This window comes from Neovison vison, chromosome 1, assembly GCF_020171115.1.
Source record: "Neovison vison isolate M4711 chromosome 1, ASM_NN_V1, whole genome shotgun sequence".
Classification (NCBI taxonomy): domain Eukaryota; kingdom Metazoa; phylum Chordata; class Mammalia; order Carnivora; family Mustelidae; genus Neogale; species Neogale vison.
Genome location: NC_058091.1, coordinates 182,955,546 through 182,979,779, shown reverse-complemented (window position 1 = coordinate 182,979,779; position 24,234 = coordinate 182,955,546). Strand labels below are relative to the sequence as shown.

The window sequence follows — 24,234 nt, the reverse complement described above, 5'->3', positions numbered from 1 at the left end:
ACTCCTCACAGGAAAAGAAGAGAGTGGGTGCATCCGAACAAATCTCTCCCACTTTGGGGGAATCACACTCAACACCACCACCCCCTCCTCGGCTGACGGTGAGGACTTTCCCTCAGTAGGTGGTGGCCCATAGGGTTATCTCCAGTTATCAAAGGGAGACAGCTTTCTGGGCCTCCCCACTGCTCTAGGCAAGGCTGTGGGACCTAAGAGCAAGTCCATTCGATCTCGGTTTCCTTATTTGCAAAATGCATTAATAATACCTGCCCAACATACATCACAGGCTGGCTTGGAAGATCAAATAAAACATACCTGGGAGCTGTCTTCAAAAGCACAAAGCACCACATACGTGGTTAAGGTCAGTGCACAGTCCCAGCACGCTCTGTGCGATCCAGGCTTTGCATCACTTAACAGGAAGGGCACCTTTTGGTACATTTGCTAAATTAATTTATTTTTTAGGGGAAAAAGTAAATAGACATAAATCCCATACTTTAAGTTAAAAAAAGAAAAAAAAAACCAGGAAGATGCAGAGTAACCAACAGCTTACATGCATTCCGTATTTATTATGTGCCAAGCATTGTTCTCCATTCTTAACATTATCAGATAGGGGCACCTGGGTGTGGTTCAGTTGAGTCATGATCCCAGGGTCCTAAGATCAAGTCTTGCCTTGGGCTCCCTGCTCAGCAGGGAGTCTGTTTCTCCCTCACCCTCTGCTGTTCCCCCTGCTTGTGCTCTCTCTCTCCTCTCTCTCTCTGTCAAATAAGTAAATAAAATCTTTAAAAAACCCCAAAACTTTAACATTATCAGATTTGATCAGAACAACCCACATTACATACCAGGAAGCTGAAGCACAGAGTGTAACTAATCCAATGCCTTAAACACGACAGAAAGAGCCCCAATAGAGCCTAGACTGCCTGGCTATGCTTCCCATGTGCCCCCCTGGCCTGAATATGCACAATATACCCTCCTGGTACAAAAAATAAAGAAGGGCTAATACTTTTGGGTCTGTGAATATATGTATATTTTATATAGTTTGGAAGAAATTAACAGTGATTGCTTTTAAAGAGAGTAATTAGTGATTGGGCAGACAGGGTAACAGGCTCATCATTCTGTAAACTTCTATACTGATTCAATTCTCTGACCTTGTGCGTCTTATGTCAAAGGCTATTTTAAGTAAGAGACGTCACCTTTCAACTTACTAAGCAACTACTTTCTACTTTTGTAAATTCGTAAACCAGCATGGTAGGAGAGCCACAGACTCTTATCAAGCAAATCCAAGCCCAAATTCCACTTACCACTACAGAATACTCCTGTGAATTAGGAAAAGTTTAACCCTCCATGCCCGGCATCTTCTTGGAAAAGGAAAACACTCCCCCTTTCTCACAGGCTTGTTGTGAAGATCAATGCACACTGAAAACCTGGTTCCAAATTGTTGTCCTGCCTTTGCTCAAAAACATTACTTCGGCTCCATCCTCCCTTACTACTACTCTGATCCACTGTTTCCAAACATAAAGCCTTGGGAAGTGCTGACCTGCTGTACCAGATCAATGGCCCCAACCTGGTGGTTAAACGTTGCTTCCTGGCTTTCTTGTTTATCACAGTCAGGGGACACACGCCCGTGGGGATGCCCTAGCACTGGAGAAGTGGGGGTTTCAGAGGGCTGGTGTGTCCTGCTAGCATGACTCAGCCCCCAGGAACAAGCAGCCACCAGTCCCCAAACAGCATGGGTGGTGGCAGCAGCAGCTGGGGAGGTCCTAACTCAATACCGGCTCCCATGGGGTGCCCACTTCTGGTTGCAGGTGAGAAACAGGCTGCTTTTTCAAAATACGGATTCCTCACCCCCCACCCTGCATTGTCCAGGTGGCTGCCAAGGGCAGCCAGGCAGAAGATGCACAGCACCTGTTTCTAATTAGGACACAGGCTTGCTACCAAGCAGCTCCCCCTCAAGACAGGTGGATTGAGAATGGAAACTCAAGGAACCTAAAGGATCCTGTCTGTGGAACCAGGCAAGAAAGCAAAGGGCATTTGTGACCTCCACGTCTACCCTCAGGGAGGCAGCCACAACGTGACAGGACTCCTGCCTCTAGTGTTCCAATCCCAAAAGTTGAAGGACAGGGAGAAGAGTAAGGTGGTCTTTTTGTTTTTAGTTTTCTATTCCAAACGGTCTTGTCAACTGTCCTTTTTCTACCCTTTAACCACTCTTGCTGAAACACAGCCTTAGGAGGGGTAATACTATTTGTTATTTGGAGACATTATCTCACTTGGGGACCATGCAGGACCATTTTAGAGTGTGAAAAGGTCTGCCAGGAGATAATCACTTCCTGCCTTTTATTCTTAAAGGGCCACAACCCCAGGCCACAAGAGATATATGGCACAGGTGCTCCTGAAGGACACCCCAACCCTGTCCATACTCACTCTTCCACTCCTCAACCTTGGCACATTCTTCTCTGTCCATCAAGGATTCTCTGCAATTTCTCTCTTGTTCTGTGCATGCTTATCTTTCCACAGTCTTCTATTTGACTGACATGCCCAAGTATTTTATGCCCCAGACAATTCTCAGAATAACCAAGGTCACCAACAGTACAGTTACAATTAGGAATTACGGCTTTTAAAGATTGACCCCTCTTTTCCAAAAAGCATACTGTTGTATCCTATAGTTTTGCTTATGTATTTTGTGACTATTTAGAAAAGTAAAAGGCTTTTCTTCCTTTACTGTTTCAAAAAACAACACAACATGCCCATCAGGAGATTACTGTCCAAGGTTCGGAAAAAGATTCTTCAGAGACTTTGATCACACACAGCGTGAGGTATCAGAGAGCAGGGAGATTGTAGGTATTCATATTTAAGCATAACTCGAGGTTTTTCTTACTACTACAGAGTCCTCAACATGAGTAAATACTACAAATACTGAAATCATTAGCAGCCACGTTGCTGAGCAACAGCTTCCAAATAACTCCAAGACTTTTTTTTTTCTCCATCAGTTTACAATGGAGGCACCCCGTCAAAGGCTTTAAGCCTATCCCAGGTTTGGGAGCGAGCCTCTGGCTAAGGAGCTGCATCCCGAAGCAGGTTTCATTTCTCAGGCAAGATTCCTAATTCCTTCTGGTTCTGCTGGACCTTCACCTCTAGGAAATATATTGGGGAGATGGGAAGGTGTCAAGAAGAGGGGGATGGTAGGAACGTGCATGTCAATGCTGCTGACCCTGCCAGCCAATTAAGGGGATGCACTGCTGGTCTCTGCAGGAAGCTGCAGCCAGCCTCAGATGGAAGGATAATGGCCGTGACACTGAGCCCCAGGAGATGGGCTGTTGATGAATATTAAACACACACACGCACACACATATACAAAGCAGAGACCATCCAGGACACTATGCTTGCAGTCTCTTATTCGCACAAATGGATGGCTCGGCCACGAGGGGAAAAGTGTCTTCCCCAAACTGCCTGACTTGCTCTGGTCTTCTTTTCTTTCCACACACTCCCCTCCATTCACGTGTTATCTCTCTCTGCTAAATAGTGACAGCAGATCTGATGTCACTCTTCCCAAGACACATGTCACCAGCTCTCCTTTTGCATAAATGCTTCTCTGGCAAGCTGGCTGTCTGCCCGAGCCTCTGATTATTAGCCAGGAGGGATATCACATTGAATTATTCTATGTTCACACTCGATGTTGTTAGCAGCAGTTTCCCTTGGAAAAAAATACACAAACAGCTTGCTCGGCACCCACTTCAGGTGACCTCAAGGACTGCAGTGCAGGATTAACAGGGAGTTTCAGGAAAGGAGAAGATGAGGAGAATAGGTGTCGCACAGGCGCCCAAGCAAGAGCCAAACATTCAACTCTAACAGAGAAAAGAACTACAAAAAAACATTCGGAACAAAGGATTTTAGGAAACAATACTGAATTCTGGCCTAGAATGGGGTAAATCCTCACAGTGAAAGTCATTTTTACCTCTATTAAGTAGCACAAAAATAACCATTCTGTCAGTTAGAGGAAAGAAGCCATGAGGCTTTGCACTGATTGGGCAGAGGAGCCTTGGGTATCTGATGCTTCGCTAGGACCTGGCTAAGGCTCTGCACAGGGTAGGTACATGAGGGCAGGGCAGAGATTTCCATCACCAAAAGGCATAAAAAACAATAAAAACAAACAAACAAACAACAAAGGCACCTCCACCAGAGTCTAAATTCACTCAGGAATTTCTCTCCTTGAACTCTCCTTGAAGGAGACTCCAGAAGGACTCTCCTTGAACATCAGGAATCACTTCAGGTTTGTTTGTTTGTTTGTTTTTTTACCCCAGATTATTAAACTTTTTAAAAACAAATTTTTATTTAAATTAACTTCAGTTAACATAGAGCATATTATTAATTTCATGGGTAGAAACAAATCATTACAGACACATGAAAAAATGTTCAACATCACTGGGCATCAGGGAAATACAAATCAAAACCACAATGAGATACCACCTCACACCAGTCAGATGGCTCAAATGAACAACACAGGAAACAACAGATGTTGGCGAGGATGCGAAGAAAGGGGAATCCTCTTGCACTGTGGGTGGGAATGCAAACTGGTACAGCCACTCTGGAAGACAGTGTGGAGGTTCCTCAAAAAAGGAAAAATAGAGCTACCGTACAATTCAGCAATTGCACTTCTAGGTATTTATCCAAAGGACACAAAAAGAGTGATTCAAGGTGGCATTATAGCAGCAATGTCCACAAGAGCCAAAATATGGGAAGATCCCAGATGTCCACTAACAGATGAATGAATAAAGATATGGCATACATAGACAGTGGAGTATTACTCAACCATCTCTTCAGCCTTCTAAGAGGAAGAATTAATCTACTATCTTAACAGGAAAAGGTAGGCTTAACATAGATTTATAGTCAGAAAATATCACCACTACCTTTATTTATCTTTTGAAATCTTGTGGGTTTTTTTAGTCCTCTCTCTCTAATCAAAGGAAATGAGAAAAGGTGCTTCTAGACTTTCAATCCATTAACCCAGTCCCACAAATTAGCATTTTCCAGATGGTTCATTTTACCCCATTATACCAACCAGATATTGTGATGACCAGATAAGATCAGTGGCCAAATCTGCCCATGGCTCTCCAACTCCACCACCCAATCCAACTCATCTAGACCAGGCAACTGCCTCCTAACGGGTCTCTTCCCCACAGCAGCCAGAGTATCTGAAGATGTAAACTTGACCATAACACCTTCTTATTTAAAATACTTCAATGGAGTCCCAACATTATAAAGACAAAGGCCAAATTACCTTCACCTTGCTCACCATAATCTAGTCTGGATCAGGCACAACTGGTGTTTCTCTTCCTTGATCTTAAGGTCCGGCCACATTGACTTCCTTCCTTTGGTCCTTTGCACCTGCTACCCCAAACAGGACCCTTCCCCAGTCTTTTTTGATCCATCAGGCAATACCCTTAAATGTCCACAGAGTTACATTTCCTGATTTCCTGCACTCTGGAAGGAAAGGTGCCCTGGAGAAAGTCTTAATGAAGGAGGAGGACTGGATTAGTGGATAGAAAAGAAAGACCTTCTGGGTAAGAGGAAAACATGAGTAAAGATACAGTACAGGATTCAGAACAGACAACACTGGTAGTTCAAAGAGCTATGCAAAATCTGGAGACCACAAATTTAAGTTAATTTTAACAACAGAAACTGGATGAGAATGGGTAGTAGAAATCTCTGCATAATGGTAATAAAAGTAGAGTTTGGGTTAGAATTTCCTCAACAATAGTAATATACTAAGAAGCTAAGTAACCAAAATAAAAGCTGAAGGGCATGGGTGTCCATTACCTAGAGAAATGAGACAGTATGGACTGGCATTTGCGAGCATGAAGGTCAAAAAGCTCCAAAGGTGTGACTTTCCTTCTACAACACATGTTCCTGGGGTACTCGCTACAGCTGCTCACAGAATATCCCCGGTGGGGGGTCACTTCCTGGTCCCCTTGGGGGGACTAACTGTAGGGTTCAATTAGGGCCTACCACTGTGCTGATCCAAAGATCAAGGCCAGAAAGCTAGGCAGAGGCAGGGAAGCAACAGCTCAGAAAGGAGATGACCACAAGTTGAGGAGACTAGATGGTTGGGCCACTGAGGTACCATGAGTGCAACCTCCTGTTAATGAAAGCCAGACAGGAAAAGATTTTCGGTTCAGGTTTAACGAGTGGGCTTTTAGAGCTCACAAATAACCTAGAGGTACTGGGGAACAATTAAATGACTTTCAACTTTTTCAAGGTCATGTCTCAAAACTATTTCTGATCTCTCTGGCGCAAAGAGATCTATGGCTGATCTTTTCAGTAGAGGCTTCCCTTGCAGAGTCTGCTCACACATTGGGGTCCTCATTTTCTGAGCAATGCAAGACATAGCAGATGTGTGTATAGTTAATTGCTGGGGCCACTGAGAACCCCAACAGAGAAGCTAGCTCTCTCAGTATGGACATTAATTTTTACCCCTCAATAATTTGTCTTTCAAACTTGGGCAGATTTTATAAGATGCAAGAATACTTGATCATGAATACTGATAATGCATGTGTACTGAGATTTTGCACTCATCTAAATGAAATTTTATCAGCTTGTCTTCTGCAATAGCTTTCTAAGATATCTAGCTATATTTTAGTTTCTCTGCAATCCCATAACTGGATAGTTATAGAGACCAAACAGACCCATTATAGTCAGCTTTGTCACCATTCAAGGTGGTCTGTATCCACCTACCATAAGCTCTATCTGTACTACATTCCCTCCAACAACCAAGGTTTTTTGAGCATTTACTCTATTCCAGGCATTGTGCTAAACTTTACTGTAATGTGGCAATAATGCTAACAATTGACAGAATGCATTAGACACATAAAACGTGCAGACTTGATTTTAAGTGCTTCTGTACAGGATCTCCACTATCATGAGAGCCTTGAGAGGCTGATAATACTGCCTCCTTTCACAGATGAGAAAATGCAGGTTAAGAGCAGCAAAGTAATTTAAGTAAGGTCAAGCAGTTAAGTGGTGGGACAGCAAAACTCCTGAGTCCCTATTCCCCACCCTCCTATATACTAAGACCCCAATTTCAATAAAGCATTCCTCGCCCTCAAGAAGGTTACAATACCTAAGAAGTGATAAGATCATGTTCCGAACCCCACGAAAGAGAAGTACCTAGAAGAAGGTACTAGGAGAATAAGGAAGAGGAAGTGGAGCATCACTTGGGAGTGATCAGGGTGGGGAAGCCTTTAGGCCATTCTTTCCAAGTAAAGGAGCAGACATTGCAGGAAGGAGGAAGGCCAGGAGCAGAGACACCACTGCAGGAAGGCACTGGCGCCTGAAGAGACACAAGAGGACTCCACAGGCCGAGTGTAAGATCTCCCATGAATTCATCTCCTCTTCCCTCATCCTTCCCCCTCCCACACCCCTACCTCTCACCCCCACACTGCCACCTCTCACCTTTTCTAAGACAAGCTGACAATGTTCCCCTCCCTAAAAATCTCCCACGAATAAAGCCAAAACTCTGCGGCATGATATTCAAAGCCGACTTTACCAGCCTCGGGTCCTTTCACTCCCACGAACCCCATCCAACCTGTTCTCCAGGCACACCTGGCCTCTTACTTTCCCCGCACACATCATGCTCTCACACTTCCACACCCTCACACAAGCTACCTCCTCTCCTCTGTCGGTGAACTCCTACCAACCTGTCCTTTGGCAGCTGCCCCAGAGTCCCCGCCCATTCTCACCCTGGCTCCCCCCAGCCAAACTGGCTTCCCTGTGGTTCCCTGACTGAACCCAGTAAGCAGCCACGCCAGGAGCACTACACTTGTGTTCCCACCCACCACGAAGCCCCTTCCACTGCATGTCCCATGTTGTGTCCCCAATTTCTGCAGATGAGGGGGCTTCCTCATCCAGCCTGCGCTAAATAGAACACCCCCCCATTCACACACTCCCCAGCTTCCTCATCCCCTTCACACTGCCTTTTTCTCATAACACTTAACCACAAATGGATACATGCATTTTTAAATTGTGTATTTGCTAGTGGTCTGCCTCACTTTCTGCATCAGGGCTGGCAGACCATGATGCATGGCCAAATCTGGCCTCGCCTGAAAGCTTTGACTGAAACGAAGGCACACCACTGTCTCATGTACTGTCTACAGCGGAGTCTGATAGTTGCGACACAGACCTTATGCCCCTCAAAGCCGAAAATACGTCTTACCCGATCCTTTAAGGAAAAGGTTTGCCAACCACCCCTGCTCTGCAAATGCCCCATCTCTGCTGCTGTGCTCCAGACCTTTTAGTGCCTTACCTAGCACAAAGCAGGCATTGAGAAACCATGAGTTCAAGAAATTGGCGTGGGGGGGGGGGAGTTGGGGGTGGGAGGCAGAATGTGAAGGGCACGGAGAAGACAGATACAAAAGATGCTGAAGGGAAAATCAGCAGCCGTGGTGCTTGGGGCCGAGCAGGGGGGAAGTGCCATAGAAAAGAAAAGAGGAGAGGGGCGCCTGGATGGCTCAGTCAGCTGAGTGACAGACTCATGTTTTCAGCTCACGTCATGATCTCATAGGTCATGGGATCAAGACCTGTGTCAGACTCTGCACTCAGTGGGGAGTCTGCTTGAAAGAGTCTCTTCCTCTGCTGCTCCCCCTGTCTCAAATAAACCTTTAAAAATAAAAAAAATTAAAAAAAGGAAAAAAGGAGGAATCACACCACAGAAGCATTTCACATGTTGCTGTCTCCCCGGTCAAAGGAGGAGATCAGAACCATCAAACCACAAATACAAGTTCTGCATCAAGGCTGGCGATCTTCCCACTGATGGGCAGAAGATGAAGGCGTCAGGCTCCTTGGCAAGCTGAGTCACTGTCTGACAGCACAGCTCCCGTTAATGAATCGGCCTCGTTATTATGGGGCTGAAATACATGCTGGAGATTCAAGGTTTTGGTGACCACTGACAACATTCTTAAATCTGAGTGGCTAATGACACAGTAGTAAGTAAATATATTTGAACAAATTGATTAATTTAAAATTTTCAAATGCTAAAATGTTCCTAAGAAATAGAAAAACTTAGATTTGATGGAAGAGATCCTTTAATGATTAGCAAATCTCACTCTGGGTTAACAAACAAGAAACTGGGGCCTAGACAGGTTAGCCACTCACATCAAGTTCCCTGGCTGGTTGACAGGGCAAGACTGGTACAGACCCACAACTCCTGATGGGGATCCAGGGCTCCTCCGGTATCAGTGCTCACAGCAGCACAGAGGTCAGGGTCCTGCTGACCTAGAGCACACTCCCTGAAGCGCTGGGGACAGAAGCAAGACTGCCCAGGACTGAGAAGGCCAAGGAGAATACAAAGAACTGCCCAATTAGAAACTCCAATAGGGATTTCCAGCCCTTATTTAACTTGACCTTTCTGTCGCACAGGGGTCCTCAAAATGTAGGAAGCATCACTATCAATTGGTGACGTAGCTTCAACTGATGGCAGAGTTTCTAATTTCTGGGGCCCAAAAGTTAGAATAAATTCTAATCTGGTTGGTCTGGGGTCGGTAAAGGGGACAGTGAGGTTGTGGGTCCAGAGATCACACTCTGGGAACCACTGCTGTAGCATCTGACCATGGCCTGTCCTGTGGCTTTCTGGACACTCCCTCACCTGGCTCTTCACCTCCCTCTCTGGCTACAAGTTCTCTTCTACAAAGAGAAGATGGGAAATAGAGTGCTGGCTGGGTCAAGTTAAAAAATAAAAAACAAAGACTTGAGCTTGTTCACGTAGAAGGAAGAGCCACTCTCAGTGAGCGTACAGTGAAAGTTGAGGACAGGAAAGGACGGCAGACGTCAAAACAGAAGTGGACAGGATCTATCCAGACACTACTGATGAGCCCAGCACTCTGGAGGTCAAGCAATGAGTAACTTCACGAGTGTGCCAAGACGAATATCTCACAATGAATGCTACCCAACTCAAAACAATTCCTGGGATTATTATGCTGTTTTGCCAACAGGGCAGACGTGTCAAAATAGTTTAGTGCTTCCTCTAGAACTGCCTTCTGAGAATGCAGTACGTTCTTTATATAGCCTCAACATTTGCACATTGCCATTTGAGGGCAGCTGTAAGCTGGGAAAAAGCCAAAAATCATCTGAAGACCAGCCTTAATAAAGGTGTTGAGCACACCAAATAGCACAGTATTTTTTTTTTTTTTTTTTGACAGAGAGAGATCACAAGTGGGCAGAGAGACGGACAGAGACAGAGCGGGGAGCAGGCTCCCTGCCGAGCAGAGAGCCCAATTTGGGGCTCGATCCCAGAACCCTGGGATCATGACCTGAGCCGAAGGCAGAGGCTTTAACCTACTGAGCCACCCAGGTGCCCCAGCACAGTATTTTCTAGTTAAAAATAATACATAAATTCAAAGTGATTGATCTTTAAAAGGTATTTATAGGGCTCAAAGTGGTTCATAAAGATAAATCAGGAAATATGCTATGGGTAGTGCTGTGAAGTGTGTAAACCTGGCAATTCACAGACCTATACCCCTGGGGCTAATAATACATTATATGTTTATAAAAAAATTTTTTTAATTATTTAAAAAAAGATAAATCAGGAAGAAAAGTCCCCGAAGTTCTTTAAGTGGAGTACCGTTACAGTATATACAAAGTCTACTGAAAAATACACGTAGATACATAGTTCTGATATGTTTTCTTAAAATTGGCCTCACAATATCACAACTGTAAGATCAATGTTTCAAGTCATCAAAGAAAAATTATATAGTAAAGAACAGATGCTAGAGACTGACTTGCCAACACCTTCCTCTTGTTATACTCCTCCCATAAAACCAACAGTATTGGGTGACCAGATCTAGGTCATCACCTCCCTGCCTGGGCAAGGGTTCTTTGATGGTGAACCAGATGCTGGGAAGGGAAAGAAATAAGCATGATTCTCCCAGAGTTAAAGGCCCTGGCTCTGTTGTCAGATTCAATTCCAATCCGAGCGCCACAACTTCCTTCACATGTAACTTTAGACAAGCAACCTTCCAAAGCTCAAAATTTCCCATTTAAAAAACATGACTAATAATAAGAACTGCCCCACAGGCCCGCTCTGAGAATTAAATGACCAGATTCTGTACTGTGCTTGGCTGGCACTTGTGATTCATTGTAAGGGTGTCTTCCATGCTGGCTAACATCATTATCACACCAATGGATTGCCCAAGGTCAGGATGCCCCAGGGAGCCCGAATGTACCCATGCTCCATCATCACCCCCCTCTCCTATCATGATGGCTAAAGCCAACTCAGAAACCAAGAAGAGTCCCTGAGTACTTTCACAAATCCTCCATCTTCCAGACAGGATTGAGAACCAAGAACACCTCTGTTCTTCAGCACTGGGTACAAGCGTCTTCTTCCTGAACTCCTTCTAGCCAATGCACCTGAGCCACTGCCTCTCTCCCCGTGATAGAAAGACAGAGGAAGCCTATTTTATACTTTGTCTCCTAACTTGATTTTCTATTACTTCTAATACTAACAATGTCTATAAATTACAGAACCCTTAATGTGACCAGACACCATTCTAAAGCACTTAACAAGGATCATCTCATTACCACGGAAACCCTTTGAGGCCGGCACAATGGTTCCACCAATTCTCAGAGGAGGGAAAAACCAGACACAGAGATTAAGTAACTTGCTCAAGGTCAAACAACCAACAAGCCATGAAGTCAGGAATCAAGCACAAGCCATATTGCTCAGAGCCCACTCTCCATACACATCCTCATACAAACGCACAGCCTGATTTCAAGGATCCAAATCATAGGCATCCTAAAACTGCCTGACAGAACTCCAGCAAAATGCTTCCTCAGCAGTGACCCTGACCTCCACTGCCCCGCCTTCATCTCCCAGTACGAAAGCCTAACGATGTACCTGCGAGTTTTGTTTTTAAGAAAACTTCCTCAGCTTAGTACTTTCCCCCTCCCTCTAAGAGTCCTAAGCCAACTGCCCTTTTCAGAGGGCATGTCTGTGTGCTGCAGTTTCTCAACAAGAAGGAAGCTTATTCACTTCATTCTCCTCACACGTTACTGTAACAGAGCAGCCTTATAAAGCACTAAAAGCAGAAAACAGAAAAAACATAATATAGCAACAACATTCTTGGAAACACATTACACTTCCATTGGGGGAATCTTTTCCACTGTTGCACATTTTATGTGGCTGCCATGTTGCCAAAATCCCATTACTCATTTTAGATAAAGAAATCAACAACCAAATATGAAGTATTCATCAGATGGAGGAAGACCCTGAGGGTGTGGGGGTGTGGGCATCTATATTTGCCCTATTCTTCACCTGTCAGGTTGCCAAAATACAGAAAGTAGGTTAAGGTTTATCCTCTCATTTCATTTTTGACAGCTTTATAAGAAAACAAAATATTCCTGGGGTGTCTGGTTGGCTCAGTAGGTTGAGCCTCTGCCTTCAGCTCAGGTCATGATCTCAGGGTCCTGGGATCGAGCCCCGCATCGGGCTCTCTGCTCAGTGGGGAGCCTGCTTTCCCCTCTCTCTCTGCCTTCTTCTCTGCCTACTTGTGATCTCTCTGTCAAATAAATAAAACTTTAAAAAAAAAATATTCCTTAATGCCCACAGTAGTTTTCTAGAGCACCACCAACACGGGGTGGCCTATGCAACAGAAGCTTATTGTCTCATGGTTCTGGAGGCTCCAAGTCCCAGGTCAAGGTGTTGGCAGGGTTGGTGCCTTCTGAGGCCCCTGAAAGACTATCTGTTCCATGACTTTCTCCTAGCTTCCAGTAGCCTCAGGCTTTTCTTGGCTTCTGGATGCCATTCTCCCCATGTCTTCACATTGCCTTCCCTCTGTGCATGCCTCCCTATGTCCAAATTTCCCTCTTTTTATAAGGACTCAGTCATACTGGATTAGGACTCACCTTAATGACCTCATCTTAACTTGGGCATCTGCAAAGACCCTATTCTCAATTAAGGTCACATTCACAGGCACCTGGTGTTAGGACTTCAGTATCTTTTGTAGGGACAAAATTCAACCCATTACAATGCTTAATAGGGATTATGTCTTAGATCACCTCTTTCAATAAGGAAAGATTTTCTAGTTCTTGTGTGAAGATTAAATAGTAATAAAAACAGATCCCTGCTCTGAATATAACAATTCATATTATTATATTATTATTATAACAATTAAATTATAACAATATTATTATAACAATAACATGTTAAGGTTTTATTTTTACCTTTTACCTTTACTAGTTCTGATACAACTACATATACCTTTCTGCCAATTTCATTTTGTGATGTGAATTTTGTTTACAGAAGATCCACTTAAAATGATATATAGTTTAGTCCTTTATCTACTCCCTGGAAAAAAGATCCAGTTTAGACAAAAAGCCCAAAATACTGACCCAGCACTATAATAATCTTCAATACTGTTCATAAATAAGTATCCATTCACACATACCCAAGGGCCTCCACACCTACTGTGCACTCTCCAGGAACAATTTCTTTCTCTTCATCCATTAGTCAGATGGCTTGCTCCTTACTTCATTCAGGTTTCTATTCCAATGCTAACTCATCTGAAAGGCTGTCCCCAACCACTGCTCCATCCTCCTCACTCCCAACACTCTTACCCCCTTCAACTGACTTTTTCTTCTTAATTTTCGGTGTATATTAATTTTTTCTTTGTGTAATGGTTTCCTCCCATCAGAATGTAAGCTTCACTGTAACAGGGACTTTTAATTCATTTCTCTGTCCCCAGAGCCTAATATAAAGACACTTGATAACTTTTAGTCCAATTTGTTCAATGAATCAAGTTCCAAAAATCCCACACACAATTCATTGTATTTGATTATAATCTTCCTACTTGAAACTGATACAAATGTTGCTTACCTCCCTCACAATCAATTCTTCAAGGAATAAGTCTACAAACATCTACTTTGTGTGTCTGTGTGTGTGCACATATAAAATTATCTTAATAGTGGAGGTCAAATGAAGCTTTAAATTATAAGATGCTTTAGCTGCCAACTAAAAATCACAGTAATAGGACTCCCTAATACCTATTTCATAACCTCACAAATTAACAAGGCATGTAAACCATTATAAACATTTCTGTTGATGGCTCACATCCAACAAGCCAAAAGGAAGTAATTTTAAATGTTAAAAGCTATATTGTTCATTCTTAACTATTACTACTACTGTAGTTAGTTCATACTAACTACAGACTTAAAAAATAGAACATTCTAAAGATAGAGCCCTGAATCTAAAAAGAACCGCTGAAGAATATTTTTGCACAGTAACCAAAATTCTATGTATCATCTTAGCTTAGGTGAACACAGTATAAGGGTATTTTGTATGCAAATAAAAAATCAATATTCCTTCAAATAGCTTTATTTAAAGCCAAATATCAATTTCACCTCTAGAATGGGGCAAAACAACTCATAAAACACCATCCAAAACTATCTGGAATTAGAAACTATAAAACTGTCAGACTCACATTCTTAGAAGACACATACCTAAAAAATGGTCAAAAACTTCACTTTCTAAAAAGAGAAGTTAAGGCACCTGGGTCTGCCGTGGGCTCAGATCATGAACCCAGGGTCTTGGGGTGGAGCACCTGCATCAGGCTCTCTGCTCAGTGGGGAGTCTGCTTTTCCCTCTTCCTCTGCCCCCCTCCCAACTTGTGCATGCTATCTCTAATAAATGAGATCTTTTAAAAAACTAAAAATAAAAAATTAAATTAAAAAGGGGGGCACCCGGGTAGCTCAGTCATTAAGCATTTGCCTTTGGCTCAGGTCATGGTCCCAGGGTCCTGGGATGGAGCCCAGAATTGGGCTCCCTGCTCAAGGGGAAGTCTGCTTCTCCTTCTCCCACTCCCCCTGCTTGTGTTCCCTCTCTCGCTGTCTCTCTCTCTCTCACTGTCAAATCAATACATAAAATCTTTAAAAATACTACCAATAATAATAACAAAATAAAGAGAGAAGTTAATAAGTAACCCCTTTTCATTAAAGACCATTTCATGGGATATACCGGCAACAAAGAGAAACACTACACATGGAGTGCCATAAGCAACCATGCTTCCTGGACATAAAAACTGCTAATTTCCTTTCCTTCCCTCTCTTTGTGCCTTTCCCCTCTTCTTCCCTATTTCTTTTTCCACTGAATCACAGACCTATGAAATACACCGTATCACTGGTCTTCCCTGGAAACTTTTCTAAAGCAGTTACTGCCATGTATTTATAGGAACTGTGCTCAGCCCAGTCCCGTGGGTTTGAGATGCCCCACAGTCCCGAGGGGGATAAGCTGGCAGTGGATTTTATGGAGTTGTAAGAGCGTCAGGCACATTTTCCAGGCCCTTTTCATCAGCCAGGCCAATTGCTCTCTGTGGTGCATTAAGTACCAGTTTAATCCAATACTCGTGAAAGGAATTAGAACGGGAGGGATCTACTCTCTCTTGGTGTGCCCAGCAGCAGCGGGAGGAGCCAGCTCTGCAGCCACCTGAGTTAAGGAAGTGAGGTAGTGACCTCTGAAAAGGCGGTCTTCACAGAAGACCAACCACCAAGACTCACAGGGACTCGCTTGCATGCTTCCAGTTAGTGGATCACCACACAAAGTAGGGAAACTCCAGCATACAGGGACACTCAGGCTTTGCAGTAAGCTGCTACACTTCAGAGGCATTCACTTCCAAGAGCGCATTTGGGCAGTCCATCTGGGGAGGACGAACAAACCTCTCCTAACCCAGAATAGGAAAAGCATCCAGGAACTGCATGAGGCATTTCTGGCCAGGATAGTTTCTAAACAGGCTTTTTAGAGGTTTTCTACAATGTTTAAGTGACTTTAAATCAAAGTGTCATGTTCAGAATGTGGCCTGTAGGAACAGATTCCATTTGGAAGCAACTGACATGCAGAGTGCAGTAAGAATCTGTGAATAGTAGGCAGTTGACTTTACAGACGCACACTTTCCATAAGAGCCTTTTACGTTAAAGGTTCTCAAGTGCTTTCAATCATTCATTGATTCCATTCTCCCAACAGTCCTGGAAAATCACTGGGTAAAATTTAGCTTCCTAATTTCAAACATGTCCTGGTTCCAAGAGGCAACCAAAATGATTTCACATCCCTGTGTTGTTGTTGTTGTTTTTAAATAAAGATTTTTATTTATTTATTTGACAGAGAGAGATCACAAGTAGGCAGAGAGGCAGGAAGGGAAGCAGGCTCCCTGCTGAGCAGAGAGCCTGATGCGGGGCTCGATCCCAGGACCCCAGGATCATAACCTGAGCCAAAGGCAGAGGCTTAACCCACTGAGCCACCCCGGCACCCCTCACATCCCCTGTGTTTAAGAAGAAATATAGCATGGAGCACCCGGGTGGCTCACTCATTAAGCATCTGCCTTCGGCTCAGGTTATGATCGCAGGGTCCTGGGACTGAGCCCACATTGGGCTCCCTGCTCATCAGGGAACTGCTCTGCTTCTCCTTCTCCCACGACCCCTGCTTGTGTTCCTGCTCTCACTATCTCTCTCTCTCTCTCTCTGTCAAATAAATAAATAAAATCTAAAAAAAAAAAAAAAAAGAAGAAGAAATATAGCATGGAGACAATGTAACAGAGTGGTTACGAATTCAAACTCCAGGTGCAGACTGCTTGAATGCTAATTAAGAAACTTAACTAGCCCTTTGATGTAGGTGGAAGTCAACCGACCTGCCTGGAAGATGGGAACAACATCTACAGGGTGAAGATGAGAAGAGCTGATAGGAGTGACGGACTGCAGGCGCCTGGCACACAGCAGCTACTCCCACTGACCTCTCCTTGCTGGCATCAGAAGCACCACTGCCACCATGGCCAGTGCAGGAAAGGTTAAGAGCTCAAGTTCTGAGTCAGACTTGGCTTTGAGCTCAGCTTACATAACTGATCCCAATCATCTATAAAATGAGTAGGGCATACTATCTAGGAAAAACAAATAATCCAGTATCTTCAACCAATAAAGAGCAAATCAGAGAAAGAGAACCTATGGTTTTGAAAACATACATGGCTACCAACAGCAATGTACAGCTTATATTTGTATTCTGACCCAAGCTATTAAAAAATATGTAATTTATCACTTTCACTTATGAAACAGCTGGCAATGTTAATATTGACTGAATATTTTATAATATTAAGGAATTACTATTAAAATATGAGTAAGATAATAGGATTTTGGTTATATGAAAACTTCTTATCTTCTTAAGCCATACCAGTCTAGCCACATGTGGCTTTTTAAGTTATTTAAAAGTAAAATTTTAGTTCCTCAGTCTTAACAACCCACATGCCAAGTATTCAATAGCTTCATGTGGTCAGTGGCTACAGAGAACAATTTATTGCTGCCATCACAGAAAATTCTATTGGACAGCACTAGGCTAGCGAAACATATCTACTGAAATATTTGTGGATAAAATGATAAATATTTAGATATAAACATATCTACTGAAATATTTGTGGATAAAAATATTTGTGGATATGATGACTAAGAAGGTAGAGACATGAATGAAGGTGTGAATGAAGTAAAACTGGTTTATGGCTGTTGCAGGGAGATGGATACATGGTGGAGGGGGGGTTCGTTAAAGTGTTCAGTCTGAGTCAATATGGCTTGGTTATAGATCCCCATTATTCAAACACTAATCTAGATGTTACTGTGAAGGTAGCTGTTAGCCATGATTAAAGTCTACCATCAGTTTAAGAAAGAAATGATCCTAGATAATCTGCATGGATCTCATTCCATGAATTATAAGGCCTTAAAAGTAGAGCTGAGGATTCCTATAAGAAGAAGTTTCTACCTGTGGACAGCACTTTAGCTAACATCCAAGAGACCCAGACTGCTCTTTTGGACCACCTACTCTGCAGATTTCAGACTTGCCGAGCCAGCCCCCATGATAGCTAAAGTTAATTCCCTGCATCAAACTCTTAGTATGCATACCCTACTAGTTCTGTTTCTCTGGCAAACCCTAATGGATACAGTCTACTTCTGCAGTACTTGCTTTTATCTATACTACCTCACACAGCCATTGTGAAATAACACCTGGAAATATCTTGACACCATGCCCACCACATAAGTCTTAATAAACGGTAACTATTCAAATAGTATTATTCATTTATATCAACATAATCTTATTTTGTCCAAATCTATAGTCCCTGAGACATGGAATACTCAAATACTTGCATTACTATTTTCTATTACTATTTTCTATTACTATTTTCATTTCAACCTCACTTTACCTGGCTCACGGGACAAGTGGCTCCTTTTGGGGCATGGGTGGAAAGGGTCATTTCTCTCCATGTCCAGTGGCCCTCAAGCACAGGTTCTTGAATTAAATGGAATCAAACCTAATTAGAATGAATGACACGTACACAAAATATCCACAGCTAAGGAAAAAGTTTTGTGCCATTAAATTTATGTCTTATTTACAAAAGTGAAAGATTTTAACAGCCTAAAAACCCAACAATTGAGAACTGATTATACATAACTGGGTATATTTAGCTAATAGATATCATGTGGCTATTATACTTAAAGCACATTAAGTGAGATTTGGAAACTCTCAACACAATGTGAATTTTTAAAAAGTAAGCAATATCTACAATAAACACAGTAAGATCTCATCTTAAAAAAAAAAAAAAAGAAAAAAAAGAATACTATACCAGAAGGAAATACACAGAATGTTAACCATGGTTATCCCTGGGAACTGAGACTCTACGATTTTTTTTTTCTGTATTACAGCACAATTTATATACAGATCTAAAGAATACAGTTTAATGAATTTGACAAACATACCCATGTAACCCACAGCCCCCCAAAAAAGAGAACATCTCCATCATCCCAGGAAGTTCCTTAGAGCCCCTATATAGTCAATTAGTACACACACATCACAGGCAACCTAGGATGATTTTTATTTTCTTGTTAGACCCTTCTGTATCTATGTGCAGTTTTGATGTTTTATTTTTTAATTTTAAAGAGTTAGGATGGTACACAGTTCTTTGATTTCAAAGATAAGGACAAGGGAGATCAAGTTATTTGCCCAGAAATGGGGTACGTTACTAAGACATACTAGGAAAAAGACCATTAGCCACAACACACCACAATTACTTTTGCTTTCTCTTTCCAAGAGTTCCAATGCTTTTATATGTCACATCATTTATTCACACATATATACTGAGGTGTGGTATTTTCAAACATTTGATAGAAAAGATCCTTTGAAGTTAAATAAATTGTATACTTTTACCTAACAAAAGAAACCAAACAAGAAAGAATTTTAAAAATGCCTAAAGGTTAATAAACAGAAACTGAAGGAAGTCAAGCTAAGAATAGGTACTTGACTCTGGTTCTCATGAAAAATGTTAGCCCCAGAGGTTCATAAGCTGAAACAAGGCAGCCATATAACCATACAGCAGAAATACTACTCTTTTTTTTTTTTTTAAGATTTTATTTATTTGACAGAGAGAGAGAGAGATCACAAGTAGGCAGAGAGGCAGACAGAGAGAAGACAGACAGAAGCAGGCTCCCTGCAGAGCAGAGAGCCCGATGCGTGGCTTGATCCCAGGACCCTGAGATCATGACCTGAGCTAAAGGTAGAGGTTTAACCCACTGAGCCACCCAGGCACCCCCAGAAATGCTACTCTTGATGCTTTTTTATGTCACTGTGTTATTTCACAGCCATAACTAAAGATAAACAAAAACAAATTTTAGTGAAACAAATCTGCAAATCATCATTTACCTGTTCTATCAGTCAAAACAACTTTTGGCACAGAAATCCCGAGACTTCTCAGGCTACCACTTTGAAAGGAAAGCTACATCAGTATGAATTCTTAAATCCCCAGTACTCTTTATAGCTTTCTAAACATCAAGGTGGAAGATCTGAGGGTGGATACCCAATATTTGGCTTTTTGACAGTTATCATCCAAGTAGCCAGCTGTTTATCTGATCCTAACTCCAAATGAAAGTTGGACATAAAACCAGTAAACACAGATAGAAGCACTAAGATCTACACATAGTTCTGAGGAAACACTAAGTAAACAGCAAAGCAACTGAAAGCTACAAGTAGAACTATCCAACCACGTAAGTGGGTATATGTGGTTATCTAGCCACAAAAGTGGGTAGATGTGGTTATCATCTAACCACAAAAGTGAGCTGGAATAACCAAAAGATCATTAGACACATAAGCACACACACACGCACCCATTTTCAGTGTGAGCCTTTAAGTAAGGAGTCCACAAGGTCAAAATGGTGTTTGTAGTAACACTAAGGTGTTACTTGCCTGTTCAACTGTGTTGAAATCTGCACTGATGGAGGAAATACAGCGGTGAGGAAAAGGATGAGGAATATACAGAAGGAATTAACTGAATTTTTAAAAACTGAGGAACACTCTGGCAATTCCCCTGGCAACGCAAATAATTCTTATCTGCTTATTAAAATGCAGAATTTAGGGGCGCCTGGGTGGCTCAGTGGGTTAAGCCTCTGCCTTTGGCTCAGGTCATGATCTCAGGGTCTTGGGATCGAGCCCTGAGTCGGGCTCTCTGCTCAGTGGAGAGCCTGCTTCCCGCTCTCTCTCTGCCTGCCTCTCTGCCTACTTGTGATCTCTCTGTCAAATAAATAAATAGAATCTTGAAATTTTTTTTTTAATTAAAAAAAATAAAATGCAGAATTTAGGGGCGTCTGGGTGGCTCAGTGGGTTAAGCCTCTGCTTTTGGCTCAGGTCATGATCCCAGGGTCCTGGGATCGAGCCCCACTCGGGCTCCCTACTCAGTAGGGAGCCTGCTTTCCCCCTCTCTCCGCCTGCCTCTCTGCCTACTTGTGATCTCTGTCAAATAAATAAATAAAATCTTTTTTTTTTTTAAATAAATAAAATCTTTAAAAAAATTTTTTTTTAATGCAGAATTTAGGCAAGTACTGACATTTTGTTACAGATTTTTCTCTCCTTCACCAATTCTCTCTCTGCTGCCCATGACCTTCTAGGATCTCGGCCCTTATGTGAGTTACAGGTTCACCTAAGAATACATGGTTGCTGTGTCCACATCAAATACCCTTTTGGTCTTTCATGAAGCTTTTAATTATCATTTTTTAAGTAGGTGCTCTTCTTCCTTTTTGCACCGAAGTTTTGGGCATCCATTTAGAACATAACTGACTCCTGTGGAACAGAGTAAGCAACAGAGAGACTAAACTAGCTGCAATTTAGAGAGAAGCCTAAGTCTAAGAAGCAGAGCAGCCTCAGTCTCTATTGCAAATCAGAGTGGAGCACAGCCAAGGGCAGCCTCTGCTTCCGGCACCGCCCCCCTGCCCCCTCCTCCCCGGCTCTCTGCAGACAAAGCCCAGGATAACAAGCTAGCCACCCAGCTTGACCTAGCCACCCAGCCATAGGTGCCCCGCCTCAATTCTGCCAAAACACCCAACCTAATTCTTGCTGCCAGATGCAGCTTCCCAGCGCCCCATCATCGTGCCAGTCCTCTGACAAACACCCTGAAGGGCTCCCCAGGACTTAACAGGTCTGCTCTGTTTAGGCTGGTATTTGAGGTCCTCTGTTACGTGGCTCAACTTACCGCCCACATTTATCTCCCATTATGCCCTATTTCCAACAAACTGCAATATTCAGTATAAGTTAACACATGCTCCTCCTCAACACCTTTACTCGTGTCCTTCCGCCCACATAAACTGCCATCCTCACTCTAGTCTCTGCCCGCTGAGATGCTCGCCCATGCTTCATGGTTTTCCTCCAGGCACCTCCTTCATGAAACCTTCCAAGCAACATCCCACCTCTGTTTATCACACTGTGCCTGTATTAGAATCATCACCCTACTGTCACCTCCAAAGCCTTGGCTTTCATGTTTTATTTATCTCTCTTTAGATCTCTAATAACATAGACAGTCCTCTCAAATTGTTTTAAAAATCATTTTCAGATATAACCAAAAATAATGTACCTAAATCCTACTATATGGGAAGCTGCTTTGTTAGGAAAATATGACTTAAACACACAGTAGATCTGGATGTTTCCTGGCTGCAGACAAAAACTAAAGCTTCTGGGAAGTCCCATGAGTCACCCTGCCCGGCAAGTAGGAAGTCAGCTAGAGGAGGCAGGTGTGTGTATGGAGGTGGGGGGCCGAGTTCAAGGCAGATCTGCAAAGTGAGACAGTCTGTGATGAGTGATGGAACAGGATACTAATGAAGCATTCAGGTCGGAGAGAGAAAATCTACCTCAACACTGAGCTCCCAAATGTTTACTAGAGATTGCATCTGTCCACGCGGAATCACACATTCGCAAATCAAAAATGTGTTTCAAGGTATTCCCCAGACAACCTATTTATTCCCTGTACATAACTGTGTTTGAGCCTTACCTCATTCAGTAATATTCATAAGCCCAATATTCATACCACATGCCAGGCTTGACACTGACAATTTATAAATGAGGATGTGACTAAATAGGGTCCAAACCCACATAAATAGCTGTAGTTGGGTGTAATGTGGATGGTAGGGAGACGGAGAGAGCATGCAGAAGATTCTGGGAAGTAATTGGAAGCCTACAGGAGAAGAGAAGAGCTTGTCTCATGGACCCCAACAGAAAAGAGTTTCAGAAAGCAGGAGTGGCAACAATTTCAAATGGCATTGCAGAGCACCAGTCTGGCATGTGGAGGTCCTTAATGGTATACAGAGGCAACAGGTTTGGGAAATTGGCAGGTGTGCAAGTGAGACTGAAGAGAGCTGAAGAATGCTGAAGTTTGTCTAATAGGAAAAAAAGGGAGTAGTGACATCATTTTATAGGGATGCACAGTCAAGAAAGTAGTTGGAGGAGAATTTGTTTTTGTTTTTTAAATGATAGGAGAGACTTGGCAAAGCCCTGGTATAGGAAGATGGGGCTTAGATAACCAGCTGGGGAGAAGAACCTTAGAAAGGAGCAAGACCCTCATCAGAGATGAGGGAGGACCGCACCTGGGTATAGCAGGTGTGTGAAGACAGAGGGGATGGAAGCACAGGGAGTTTTGCAGACTGACTCCAGGCTCTCCTGGGAGAGGAGGGGTCCTGTGCTGAGGCTGGCAGGGTGGGAAGAACAGGCCGGGGCAGGGAAGGTCTGTCACAGCCACTGTGGGGGAAAAGGGAGATTTACAGAAAAGGGAAAGGACTGCCATGCAGCGACAAGTTTCTAAATGAGATTGGAAAAGTATGTGGCCATCTGTTAGAAGTCATGCCTTTCTCTAGTGGCACCAGGCAGGAGTAGCAGAGAATGTAAACAGTTTCATAGGTGGTATTAGAGCTGGCCACTCCGGGTGTGGCAGGAAAAAAGAAAATGGAAGACACTGGAGAAAATGTTCAGGACAGGACTGTTCATAAGATCCAAAGTTCAACGGGAAAAGAAAGAAAGCGTAGAAGCTAACAGGGGAGAATAATGGGTAAGCAGAGAGGCTGACTAAATGAAAATGAACTGGAGAAAGGACAGGAGACTCCAGTCAAGGAGGGATTTGGGAGTTAAAGTTTTTACAAAGTAGACAAGCTTCAGGTAATGACAAGGTCCAGGGTTTAGACTCATCTGTGGGCTGCTATAAAGAATAATGGTCAAGGTCATGGGGTCGAGGGAGCAATATGAGGGATGGGAGGAAGCTTGGTAGAGAGCAGTGCTCTCCAAGAAAACTTCTGCAGTGAAGGAAATTGTCTGTGGGGTCCAATATGGAAGTCCCTAGCCATACGTGACTATGGACCACTTAAAATGTCCCAAGTATGACTGAAAAAGCGAGTTTTTATTTACTTCTAGTTAATTTAAACTTAGATAAGCACACATAACTAGAACCTGCCATACTAAATAATGTAGATATAGGGCAATGGTTCCTAACTTTGCTCAATGGAATCCCCTGGACAGACTTAAAATGTATGGCTACCTGGGCCCCACTTCCCAGAGACTGATTTAATTAGTTGGGCAAGTATCCTAGGCATCAGTATTTTTTAAAGTTCCCAGGTCCGGTCAAGTTTGAGAATCACTGGTGTAATGGTTAAGAACAAGGATTCTGGAGCCTGTTCAAAACCTGAGTTCAAAACCCAGATCTGCTGATTTTAACTTCTGTGACTTTGAGCAAACAACCTCATTTGTAAAATGGGGATAATGACCTATCTACTTCAGAGGGCTCTTTTTTTTTTTTTTTTTAAATTTGACAGAGATCACAAGTAGGCAGAGAGGCAGGCAGAGACAGAGGAAGGGAAGCAGGCTCCCCGCTGAGCAGAGAGCCCCAAGCGAGGCTCCCAGGGTGCTGGGATCATGACCAGAGTGGAAGGCAGATG

At 43.0% G+C, this 24,234-nt stretch overlaps 1 protein-coding gene across 3 annotated transcripts in view; it reads right to left on the bottom strand.

The window, feature by feature from the left end:
• EPB41L4A (erythrocyte membrane protein band 4.1 like 4A) overlaps positions 1–24,234 on the bottom strand; it is a 257,238-nt gene that overhangs the window by 176,438 nt on the left and 56,566 nt on the right. Inside the window, exon 2 of one of the 3 annotated variants that reach the window (XM_044264239.1) lies at positions 18,201–18,286. The exons of the other annotated variants lie outside the window; for them this stretch is intronic. Coding sequence (XP_044120174.1) covers positions 18,201–18,251 — 51 coding nt within the window. The 5' untranslated portion in view covers positions 18,252–18,286. The remainder of the gene's footprint in view (positions 1–18,200; positions 18,287–24,234) is intronic. 3 annotated transcript variants of the gene reach the window in all.